Genomic DNA, 13150 nt, shown 5'->3' with positions numbered 1-13150 from the left:
TATTCGAGTGCATGGTTTGCAGTAATGTTTTGTCTTGTGCGACTTTTCGAGACCTAGAGATGAGGTCCAGGTGTGGTGGCTCTGTACAGGACGCGTTTTTCACTCGCTCAGTTAGAGATGGGCTGGGGTAGGGCTGGGGTCTTGCCTTCGGCAGACTTACTCCTCTGTTGCCTGAGCTTACTCCTTTGGCCTGGCCCTTTTCTTCCCGGGATCCTGAGAACCTGCTTCCTGTCTCATCACAACCTGCTTTTATCCTGAGGCAGGATAGGAGTCTGCTGACCACAGGCCGAGCATCATCTTCCTCCTCCAGGCACTCTTCAGGGAGTGTTATTTGTAAGAATTATTATTTTTTTTTTAAGAAATAGGATTAGAGGGGGCACCTTTGTGTGCAGGTTGGGGTGGCTGACCTCTCCCACCAAGGAGGGACCTTTGCAGTCGGTGTGTCCTGAAGGCCACCAGCTGGGCCTCAGCCCTTCAGGCCGGTGAGAGCCTTACCGAGACAGACTTGCTTTTCCATTCCTTAGCAGCTGCTCCAAGCCACTCGGCTCACCACCACTAGGGTGCTGGGAAGGAGGTGGGGGTCACCTGTTACCCTGCTGTGCCCCCATTCCACTAAAGCAGAGAAGGCTGCTTGGAGCATCTGGTGCTGGTTCTCAGATCTGTACACTTCCTGCCACCTGCTCTCCTCTCCAGAATCCTAATCAGTAACTACTGTGTACCTGAGGTGGTCTGTGCAGAAGAGTAGGCAGCAGACTCTAAGTGATGCCCTCATCTGGGTTCCCAGTGCCAGGGTACAGGTGGAGTCAGTTCTTTAAATAAAGAACAGGTGGCACACCATGGGAGGGGCTGTGAGCCACCTGATTAGCAGCCTCTAACCAGGCTGCCCTTCTGCTCCTCGGGGACATTACGCAGGCAGATGCTGTTGGAGCGGAAACCCATTCTGAGCAATGCCTGGCCTTGTGCTCTCAGACTTTCCCTCCCTCGTGGCTCTACAGTTACCTTTGTTTGGCCAGTCAGCTGGCCATCCCAGTGCTCTCCAGACCCAGAGCGGCCTGTGGGTTTATGAGGATTCAACAAGTACTATCTTAAACTTTAAATTTATAGTCTTTTCTAATAAAGAAAATGATTATTCCTGGATAGGGCCCTTTCTTCTGAGAGCTAGTTATAGAACCTGACCCCAGGTATTTACAGTGTTTCACTGGGATTGGGGTGGGTTAAGGAAACCACCCTGGACTGGAGTGGAAGGCTAGGCTTGGGCAGGCCCCATAGCCACTCAGCTTAGCTGAGGCTCAGGGCGGGGACCAGCAGGCAGAGACTGCAGATGGAGAGATGCCGTTGGCCCGGAGAGCAGGAGCGATCTTTGTAAAGTCGTAAGTACTTCTGCATTGTGTGCATCATGGAAGAGGTCACTGCTGTTTGACTTGTGTTTCAGCGTCCAGGCCAGTGGACTGCGCCAGGCACCGAGAGCCCTCCTTGGGGAACCAGGAGGGCAGGCTGCTTCAACTACAGATGAGCGAGCCACTCATTTCTGAGGAGGACACCCAGGAACTTAGACAGGTAACATGCATTTGGGGGCTCCATCCTCCCTTGCAGGTGACTCTCTTCTCTTTCCTGCCTGAAAAGGATTCTCCCTGGCTTGTACTTGCCTCTCACCCATAGGAGCTGCTGAGATACCCATTTGAGACATCCATTTGAGAAAGACAGTGCACATCCCGAGTCCTTGTGCTCTGTGCATGCAGACAGCACAGCCTTCCTATGCTTCTACCCATGCACGTATGTAAACACATGAGCTATGTGTACATGAGCTAAGTTGGTACGTGTGTACATGTGTGTGCTGTGCCTGCTGAGTCTGTACGTGTGTGCTGTGTGGGTGTATGTGTGTGTGCTGTGAGTCTGTGTATGTGTGTGAGCCTGTGCAGCATACATATGTGTACATGTGTACTGTGTATGTGCTGTTAGGTTTTTGTGTGTGTGTATACACAGGTGTGCTGTGTGTGTGCGTCCAGTTGAGGGCATTTGTTCTGTCATCTCTCTCAAGTGCTCAACTAGATTCTGAAGAGACTGGCTACTTTGTATCCAGGAAGTTGAAATTTAAATAATATTTGATAGAAATACTTATAATTTGTCTTCCCTATGTTATTGCTGGGCAATAAAATGGCTTTTTTACCCTTTTAAATAATTTTGAAGCAAATACATAGACATTATTTTTTATTTTTAAATATTTCAGTATGTATCTTTAAAAGATAACTGTTTTTAAAAAACCAACATTCTGTCCGGCCAGTGTTGTTCAGTGGTTGAGTGTCAGGGCATGTGCCTGGGTTGTGGGCTCAATCCCCAGTAGGGGGCATGCAGGAGGCAGCCAGTCAATGATTCTCTCTCATCATTGATGTTTCTATCCCTCTCTCCTTCTCCCTTCCTCTCTCTGAAATCAATAAAAATATATTAAAAAGTAAAGTTTGGACATTTGGCTAAATAGGATCATATATCATTATGAAGCAGTATTAAATTAGTTATTTACCTAAAGTGACAATAAACAGGTATCAAATAAAATCAATGAAAATATATTTTGAAAAAATAAATAAAAATAAGTAATTAAATAAAAACCAACATCATACCAAGCTTACCTTAAAAAAAAAAGTAGTTTCTGCTGTCATCAGACATCTCCCTGTCATCCTACTTCAGGAGTGTGTTGTGCATTTGTAGTTCAGGAGCCCGTGAGACCTGAGTTCTGGGCCCGGTGAAACACCTTAATGCATAGCTTCCCTCTGTCATCTTTTCTTTTTCCTTTGCAGTTTATTCATTGAAATCAGCATTTTGCAATTTGTGTCTTCCTGACTTGGTTTCCCCAGGGTGAGCAGTATGCTCTCTGTAGGTCAGTATATAGCTTTAAGGCCCCATCAGACCTAGCTCTGTTTTGGAGAGACCAGTTCATTGGTGCTGCAGACACACCTGCAAGCCTGTTTTCTATGTGTCTGCCCAGGCATAGAGTCCTTAAGCTTAGCCCTTTCCTTTTGGGGAAAAAAAGTGTTCATCTTTACTGTGGGGTAATTTAAATATACATGTTTTGTCACTTTTTCCTCCTGGTCTAACTTAGTCATTTTTTGTAATGACATAGAAATGCTGCTTTTTAGCTGCTACTAGCAAGTGTGGCAGGTTCCTAATTGCTTCCAGAACATGTGGCTCTTGTCTGCTCTGGGCTTGAGAGCCCCTGATCTATAAAGGCTGACGTGCCCATGCTCCTGGGAGTGGATGGGAGCATAGGTCTCAGGCCGGTGGGATCTGGAATCTGCCCCCTCCTCCCATGACGTTATTGAGGCTGAGGAAGGAACCTGTGGCTTTGTGATGGGGGATGTAGGGATTTTATCTGTTAATTCTGAAGGTGGCTATGCAATTTGAGAGGACCCTTCCTCTGAAAGCCATGAGTGATGGGAGAGGTCAGGATAAATTCACCCACAGCCCCTGAGAGCACATTTCTGTGTAGCTTGTCCTGACTGTTGTCAATAAGTCTTATTAGCGAGCCTGTGCATTAGTGCTGGAAACAGTTGCGTAGTGAGTCAGGAGTGGCCTCAGGGCCGAGGAAGTGGTAACCAGTGACTAGACAGTGCTGCTGCGGGAGGGGCAGGGCTTTCTACTGTCAGCTGTTCACTCTTCCTCCTGTAGGGAGAGCCTAGTTTCAAGAGATGATCTTTTAGAGGTTAATCTCATGTTTCCTTAGAGAGGAGATCTCACTGTATGATGAAACTTGAGCATATGGAGGAATGAGTTAAATTTCTGGGGAGAAAAAAATGCACATGCATCTTCAATTCAGCTGTGGTTTCTGCTACAAATACTATTAAAGTCATGTGAAATGGGTCTTGGTGACAAACTGCAGTTGGTGCTGAGAGATGGTGCGCCTGACTTCCTGGGGTGGCAGCTCCTTGTGGTGGCCATGGCTGTGTCACTGCAAGAGGACCCCTGTGGGGGCTGGAGAGCGTGGCTTGGCTGGGACGGGCTTGGCAGTGTGCCCTGACTCCTGTCTAAGGTGGGATGGGCCAACTTCCCCTGCCTCAGAACGGTGGCTCTTTATTACAGTCTGTGACTGCCACATGTTTGATGCAGCATTTGGAGATTACAAAACCAAACCACATTTGGCTTCCTCTGAGGGCATCTCAGTTTCATGGCATTTTCTTTATAACTTCTGAACCTATCAACTCTGTTGTCTTGTCCTGCGTTTGGTCTTTCTTCATCCTGCCTCCCTCTTTCACCAGGAAAGAACCAGATAAGAATGTGGCACGAGTCTGGTATTTTGGTTTATCCAGGCAGGTTCGGGGCAGGCTCCCACCCTGGTGGATTGCAGGGAAGGCGCTGAAAACATCAACGACAGGAGACTTGAGCTGATGCCCTTGTCATTCCCAATGAAGAGGGCCACAGTGTGGCTGGGCTGGGGGACCCTCGAAAGTGGACAGGCAGGAAGGACCTGCAAGGGGTGTGGCACAGACAGTGGGACTTTCATGCCAGCCAGAGAGTCAGAAGTGTGTCCTGTAAGCAGCTTGGAGTCACTGAGGATTTTTTGAGTGAGGTGTGGTGGGATAATTTCAGACTTGAATACCTCTTCTGGTTCTCTTCTTGTCCTGTGCCTTCTGAACCTTCTCCAGACTGCTAATTTCACTTATTAATTGGGGGAGGAGGTGTGGTTATGATGCTGTTGTTGTTTTTTATGGCTTTGACACCAGTTGAGATATTACCAGTGAGCTGGGCCACTTATTTCAATATCTGTTACTTTAATCGTGATTTATTAATAAATGTTCCTTACATCACATCCTATGTCATTTCTAAATGTTAAACCATACTAGTTAACTGAGAAAAAGTGCTTAGTAACTTCTGACATCCACACACCATTGACATTTTGATAAGAGGACATTTGCCCTAGAATGAGCCCTGCATTTGGAATTAGGGTCCTGGTGCTACTTCTGGCCCTGCTCTGTTGGTCCATAGACCCAGACAGGTTGCTCCTTCCCTGGTCTCAGCCGCCAACACTGAAAGGCGAGACCCTGGCTTCCAGTCCCCACTGTCTACTTCCGAAACTACCATGATGAAATGAAAGCTGAATTACAAAAAGTGTCAAGCCTTTTAAATATCCATTCATGATTTTTCTGTCTGCTCTATTGGTTAACTAGGTCACTGGTAACAATGAGCACTGCTTTGAAGGACAGCAGACATGCAACACCCCCCACCCCACCCTACCCTGCCTGCTGTGGTCCCTCTGAAATTCCAGGAACAGCGTCAGAGTTCTTGTCACACTGAATATGGTCACCTATTTGGCATAGACCCATGCTGTCTGTGGCAATGGTTGTTCAGAGTGGGAGGGCCTGTTCAAGCATGTGGCTATGTGTCCCTTGCAGCTGACAGAAGGCTGTGCAGGTGTGCTGGACCTCCCTCACATAGAAGCCATGGCTAAATCTGAGCTACATGGTCCAGGTGCCTGTGCACATGAATCTTGGGATGCATTCTGTCCCTTCCATTGCCCCAGAAACTGTGGACAGGGAGGGACCTGCCAGATAAGGACCTCGAGGACTCCAGACCATACCAGTGTCCGGGTGAGCCTCTTCTAGAGCAGCTTCATGGCTGCAGGGGGTGGGATGTGGAGGCAGGATTAAAAGGATGACTTGTTCTCCCTGGAACATTTTCCTGTCTTCTCAGTCAGCACTTAAATGATCCTCAAGTCTTAAAATCAAGTGTTTAATTTTTTTGTTATTGAGTGCCTGGCTTTGGATGGTTACATATATTTATTATTGTATATGTAATGAATATGTATTATTTATATATATTATGACCACGGTTTTTATTGTGGTAAAATAACAACATAATGTAAATTTTGCCATTTTAACCATTTTAAATGTATAATTCAGTAGCATTAATTACATTCAAAATGTTGCCTCACCAACACTTATTTTCCTGTTTGAAAAATTTAAAATTGTTATCGCCATCCTGGTGGATGTGAAGAGCCATCTCATTATGGATTTGATTTGCACATCCTTGGTGACTAACATTGTCGACCATCTTTTCATGGGTTTCTTGGCCCTTTGTATGTTCTCTTTGGAGAAATGTATATTCAAGTTCTTTTCCCATTTATTAATTGGCTGTCTCTTTGTTTAAGTTGTAGGAGTTTCTTACAAATTCTAGATATTAAATCCTTATCAAATCTGTGGTTTGCAGATACTTGTCTCATTCTGTGGGTTGTCTTTTGACTTTCTTGATAATGCCCTTTGACGCAATTCTAATCTCAAGCCCCGCTAGTGAACTGCAATTCAATCCTGGCACTAACTACCCATTGTTAGAGCAGACCCCACAGTGGTCCTGGCCCCCAACAAGACTGCTCCTCCTTAAGACACCAGCTGCACTGGGTCCAACTTCTGACCAATGGGCTACAAATGTAGGGGGGTTCCCATGAACCCTCAGAGGTTTGATAGCTCATGAGCGCTACTCACAGAATTCAGGAACTCACTCTTCTTAAGACTACAGAGGATGCAGATCGGAAACAGCCAAATTAAGAGACATCTGGGGTGAAGTCTGGAAGAGGCCCACCTGGAGCTTTGTGCCCTCCCCAGTAGAACTGGTGTGCCACTCTTCTTGGCATACCAGTGTGTTCACCAGCCAGGTGGCTTCACTGAGTGTTGGGTGTTCACAGTTTTACTTAGGTTCATGAAGAAGTCCCGTTCCTCATTTTCTGACTGATTTTGTCATGAAAGGATGTTGGGTTTTATCGGTGTCTTTTCCACATCATTTGAGATGGTGTTCTAGTACTGTGGTTTATCACATCGATTGATTTTCTTACATTGAACCACCTTTGTATTCTGGGATAAATCCCTGGATTTGGTTTGCTAGTATTTTAGTATGTTGTGTTTTGTTTTGATTTGTCTCAAAGAATTTTACTCATTTCTCTTTTTGGCCCATAGGTTAAGAATATGTTAATTTAGCCCTGGGCAATTTGTTCAGTGGTTAGAGTGTGTGTCTCGCTCATGTCGATGTTTCTCTCTCTCCCTCCTCCTCCTGCCTCCCTTCCACTCTAAAAAATCAATGGAAAAAAGGATTAAAAAAAGAATATGTTTATACATATTTGTGAATTTTCTAGTTTTCTAGATTTCTAGTTTTATTCCCCTGTGGCAAGGGAATTTACTTCTTATTAAGTCTTTTTTATGTCTGAGGCTTGTTTTGTGGCCCACCATATGGTCTGTCCTGGAAACCCTAAGAAGAATGTGTGTGTTCTGCTGATTTGAGTAGAGTGTTCTGTACCTACATATCTGTTAGGTCCAGTTGATGTATAATGTTGTTTACATCCTCTATTTCCTTACTGATCTTTTGTCTGGGTGTCTTATCCATTACCAATTTCATTTTATTAACTTTTTAAAATAGCAGGTATTAGGTGGTTTTTAGCTCATGCTGGGAAGTTGGTTTGTATGGTTTGTGAGCTAGTGTTGGGGAGAATGCTTAGCCTTGTGTCCTCAGCAGCATATTTCTGTCTGTCCCATCTATAGCACAAGGTCTGGGGACTATTTGTTGTAGACTTGGCTTGAGGTGGCCAGAGAGCACTTTGCCACATTAGCTGTGTGACCTTCAGCAAGCTGCATGTTTCTCAGTGTTCCTGTCGCATTTTCTAAGACAGGGTCCCTCCTCAAGGTTGTGTAGGGATGAGGTGAGGAGGCTTGCACTGTGTGGGGTGGAATTGTTTTGTGAGCTCTAGACAAACATGTCAGTGGGGCTTTGATTGACCGTGACCCTGTCAGCTCCGAAAAGCCACAAACTTAATACATTTTCCATATGTTTCATACTCTGAGAATTGCCCCACTGAGGCATTTACTTTCACATGTAAGAGGAACCTTCAGTTAATTGAGTCTTACTTAGTGGGAATTCTTTGTTCTCTTAAAAACCTGGTTCTTGTCATGGGAAGCTCTGTTTAGGGTCTGGTAGCAGGTTGGCTCCCAGGACCCCCTCCTGTCATGGGAGGTGCTCACCTGTGCTTCAGTTGGAGAGGCCATTTAAAACTGAGGACTGACCACTCCCTGCTGTGTGGTTGCAGCCCTGATTCATCAAGTGGGTTTGTGCTCAGCTCTACCCTCTGGGGGCATGAGGAAGGGAGCACGCAGGGGCTCCTAGAAGAAGATCCTGTGCTGGGGCTCAGGAATGCAGCAGGGGTATCTTATGGGACATAGGGGTGGTCTATGAGTGTTGAATGTGACAGTTTGTAGCTCAGAATGTTCTTTACAGCCTCTAAAGCTTTGGCTGTGCTAGAAGCCAATTTTTTCCTCTTACCCTTCTCTATAGCATATTAATGGCCCCGACTGGTAGAACTATTTGGAGTTGCAGACAGCTTGATTTATCCCAACTCTGTTCTTAAATGGTTGCTAATTTCTCACTGCAAGAAAATTCACAGTTTTGCAATGAGTCAGCTTAATAACAAGATGAGGGCAGACAATCTAGCTAATACTAAACTCATTTTAAGTGCTTAATATTAATATAGTAAAACTCAGAATCCTGGATTTTTATCATGAAGTAGAGCAAAACTTACTTTTTTCCTGACTATAAGTTGAGACAGCAACTAGAATTTTGTAGATATTTTGGAAATGTCCAGGCTCTCCTTCTGTGCACCATGCTCTTCCCTTGCTTCAGTGGCACACATGCCTCAGGGCTCCACAGGGGCGCAGCTCACAGCAGAGCTCAGGGTTCTGATGGCTTGGTGAGGCACAGACATGTAAACATGTCTGTTTTGGTGAGTGGACCTACTCTACTGAGTAAGCTATTTTTCCATAACTTATTTTTTGTTTTTAGAAACAGAATGGAAGTGGTTAGAAGGCTAAAATGCTTCCATGTCTGTTCTTGTGTTGACCCAGATGGTGCCTGTGCTGCAGTCCTGAGATCTGTGGTGTTGGAGGATGGAGGCGCCATAGTATGTGACTCAAGTAGAGGTTCTTACCCTTCCAGTAATGTCTGCTCTTCCCTGAGCCACCTAGTGCCTCCCACTTCTACATGAGTCTTCTTAGCTGCCCCACCCCTAATCACTGACGTTGGTGAACGCGCTCAGTATTTGCTTGTGGGACTGAGCCTCCTGCACTGGCTCTGTGGGCACCTGTGACCCTCGCGCTAAGGAAACCGAGTGCTCCTGTTTCTTCATGACCCTGTGCCTGGGCAGCGCTAGCATATGTGGTTTTGTGTCTTCTTGTACTAAATGCACTGTGTATTTCTTTGGACTTTATAAGGTTATTTTCTTGTAAAACTCAATGCCCTTTAAACCTGGTAGTTCAACATAGGTATGAATATGGCTGGAAAGAAGGCTCCTGGTTTATTTATCAGTGTCACATGGACTCGGAGAAGAGCCCACTTTGAGCCTGGTCTTAGACTCAGAACCCAGTGAGGGCCCATCTGAGAGGCCAGCTGATATTTAGAGGCTGGCAGCGTCTTATGTAGATGACTAGACAGCTTGTCATCCTGGGCCACAGAAGTAACAACTGTGGTTTGGCCAGTCTTCCTATTCTCCATTCTTTCCATCCCATGTTATATGGAATGCACGCAATGACATTTAATTACTTCAATCCCTGTCTTAAAGGAAAAAGACACAGTATTCTGAGGTATAGTAATTTAGAGGTTTACTCAGGAATTGTCTTTGTACACTTAGTAGCTGTAAAGATCTCTCTAGTATTTTTGCAAAATTAATTTCAAGTACATTTTTGTCAGAGTATCCAAGGGTCTCAACAGGCTGCATAGAATGCGTGCTATAGGTAAGGCCATCATCCTGGAGACTTTTTCCAAATCAAAGAATTTGGCAGGAACCAGCCCTTGTTTGCACTACAGACTCAATAAAATGCTCAACTTCTTTAGGCATGTCAGCTGTTCTTGCTCACAAAATAAGTGGTATGTGCCTGTTACTACTGTGCTGCTTAAACATAGACTCGGGGAAGTAGGTATTCTTGCTTTTGCCACTGTTTAATTGTGGACTGGGAAAGACGAAGTCAATTCATCCTCCTAAGGAAGGTGGCCGGCCACGGGACATGGAGGACACACAGGGACCGTCATGTGGCATTGTGGTACAATGCTATGTGGCACAATAGCCACATGTGGCTACTGAGCACTTGGAAAATGGCTGGTCCAACCTGAGATGTGCTATGTATATATAGCACCTGCTTACTTCCTTTGTTTCTCATTCACACCATCTTGCTAGGACTTCATATAAAAAAGATTATAAAATATCTCATTAATTACATTGATTTTATGTTGATGCGATACTATTTGATGTTGATTTGGTTAAATAAAATATATTACTAAAATTAATTACACTCATTTTTTGGTTTTTAAAATGTGAGTACAGTGGAACCTTGGTTCTCAAACTTAATTTGTTCCAGAAGACTTTTTTATTTAATTTTTTAAATTCTCACCTGAAGATATTTTTCCCATTGATTTTCAGACAAAGTGGAGGGAAGGATGGTGGGTGGTGGGGGTGTGGGGGGAGAAACATTGGTGTGAGAAAGACATATCACTTGATTGCCTCCTGCACATACTGGGGCCTGGAATTGAACCCACAACCAAGGTATGTGCCTTTGAGAATCGAACCCATGACCCTTTGGTCTGAGAGCCGATGTTCTGACCACTGAGCAATTGGCCAAGGCCAGAAGGCTCTTTGAGAAGTGATTCATTCCAAAACCAAATCATTTTTTCCCCTTAGATTCACAGCACAATTTCCTGAGATATTAACAATGCAAGGTTAGCGGTAAACTGACTCATATTTGCTCATTCTGTTTTGTCGCTTGTCAGATCAAGAACCGAAGTTTTGTTCAACAACCATGACATTTTCTGTGAACAACTTGGTTAAGAACTTAATTATTCGAGATGGGAGATATTCAAGAACTGAGGTTTGACTGTATTAAAAAATTTAAAATTACAAGTGTGGTTCTCCTTATACTGGACCTCTTGCCACTTTTGCTGAGGGCTCTATGAGCTGGCACGGTCCTCCCTTGGTGTGCGAATGACTTGCCAATCCTGGTGGTGGCTCTTTTGCCATTTTCTTAAGGGATGTTTTTGATTTCTCTCAGTGTCCTGGTATGTGACCTCTGAGTCACTGCGCTGTGACCTCTGGTATCTGTGTGACAGTCATGTCAGGGTTACACCAGGAGATGCATCCTGAGAGCTTAGGAAACATACAAGTCACCCAGCACCCTCAGCCTAGTTTGTGAAGCAGAGTGACTTTGAGAATTAACAGAGAAAGGACAGTTAGGGCACACCTCCAGGCCCCATAACTCAGCCACACCTCAAGGCCTCATAACTCAGCCTTATTTAGGATGACTAGGGAATGAGGAAACAGAAAACAAATCGGTGTACACACTCTAAAGCCAATTTAATTTTCTGTGGGAGTGGTTGTTGGGATGGAAGGAAGTAGAAGGAAGGTGCCACCAGAGTCGCTCACAGGCCCGGTCTGGATGTGGATTTCGGTGGACTCTTCTCTAAGTTCTATATCCTGATCTGCACTGAAGGGAACCATGGTTGCCTGCTGAGAGCCCATTTCCACGCTCAGTACAGCACAGCACAGCACAGCACAAGGGTGGCTGTTTACAGTCCGGGGCCTAAAGAACAGTTCAACTGGAAATGAACTTGACCACACTTTGATATGATTTACAACGACAGAGGGTGCAGAGAGAGCTGTAGGGGTCTGTGCAGCCTGATCACTCAGCTCAGGAGAAAGACCTCGGGGTGTCAAACCAGCTGCACATGTGCGGCAAAGGCCAATCATCCAGGGAACATTTTGTGCAAGTATCTGGTAGAGCAGTCTTCTTATCATACTAACAGTGGAGGTAAGTTAGGAGGGAATAGTTGACCAGAGAAAACGTCATGAAAGCACCTGCATGACATGGTGGTGAGCTCTGATTTTTTTAGTACGCTGTTTGGGCCTCAGCCCTGTGAGATCATTCGAATGAGAGATGGAAAAGACCTCCTGTATTAGGTCATCCAGCCCAACCCCTCCAGAGCCGGCTGACCCTTTGGTATACTTTCCAGAGCACCGTCCAGTTTTTCAAGTGATTCAACTGATGGGAGTTTCCACCAGCTCCAAGAGGGTGCAGAAAGGTAGTGCCTGGGGCTGAATGGCCCAGTTATGATCTGCTGGTGTCTCAGGATGAAGATTCAGTAATGATGCTGTGTTTGGAGAGAGATATGGGGTAGTCCTGCCTCTGCCACCAACCTGTATGTGACTGCATGGATGACCTCAGCTCTGCTCGTCCCTGTCCCTTCCACAAATGGGCTGGCACTGGGCACCTGCAGACCAAGCATACTGAGGCTTGGCTGAAGTACCACACATAGCACCTCACAGTTTTCACATTTGTAACCTCATTGGAGCCTTATCATTCCTGGCTGATCTTATTATCCTTCTGGCCATCATCCTGCCTTGACTCTGTTTCTTGTTAAGCAGACGAAGTAGTCCTCCCAGGCAGTGGGTGGTGGCCAGGTGATCAGGCATTTCTTGTGATTCTAAGCGTAGAGCTGCCGTGTGACAGCACAGGTACCATCCCCGCCTCCTGACACTGTATGGGGCCATTCACTCTGCTCCCCTGGGGGTAGCATTTGTCCTGGACCACCTGGTGGGACCCGGGGCTGTTGTCATTGTGGGGCATGATGTATTATCAACATACTAGAGGCTCAGTACACAACATTCATGCACTGGGGTGATGGGGAGGGACCCCTTGGTGGATCTCCCCCGAGGGACCCTTAGGGCTGCTGTGGAGGCAGGGCTCCCACCACCACCACCACCACCACGGTGCTTGCCAGCTGTGAGCCCCGGCTTTTGGCTGAGCAGCGCTCCCCCTGTGGGAGTGCACTGACCACCAGGGGAGCAGCTCCAGCATTGAGCATCTGCCCCCTGGTGGTCAGTGTACATCATAGCAACCAGTTGTTCTGCTGTTCGGTTGATTTGCATATTAGGGTTTTATTATGTAGGATTGGACTTAGGGTCTTTTGGGGTGGTCATCCAGGCTGATAACTGCAGACATCCATCCCTATGTGACATGGCATTTGATCCCCTGGGACAAGCAAGGCTCCGCAGTCTCTCATACTGCTATTCTGTGTTCCTGCCACTTGGCCTAACCAGTGATTGAAAGTTTCCCTAAAAGAGGCATTAACATTTATAGCAAGT

The 13150-nt window shown here is 45.8% G+C and overlaps 1 protein-coding gene across 1 annotated transcript in view; it reads left to right on the top strand.

Annotated features, from left to right (window-relative positions):
- The window catches only part of SNAP47 (synaptosome associated protein 47), a 93294-nt gene that overhangs the window by 78488 nt on the left and 1656 nt on the right, over positions 1–13150 (top strand). The window contains exon 4 of the mRNA XM_081091955.1: positions 1433–1557. Within this exon, the coding sequence (XP_080948081.1) occupies positions 1433–1557 (125 nt within the window). The remainder of the gene's footprint in view (positions 1–1432; positions 1558–13150) is intronic.

This window comes from Myotis nattereri (assembly GCF_964212035.1).
Source record: "Myotis nattereri genome assembly, chromosome: 5".
Lineage (NCBI taxonomy): Eukaryota > Metazoa > Chordata > Mammalia > Chiroptera > Vespertilionidae > Myotis > Myotis nattereri.
This window is presented reverse-complemented; position numbering and strand designations above follow the sequence as displayed.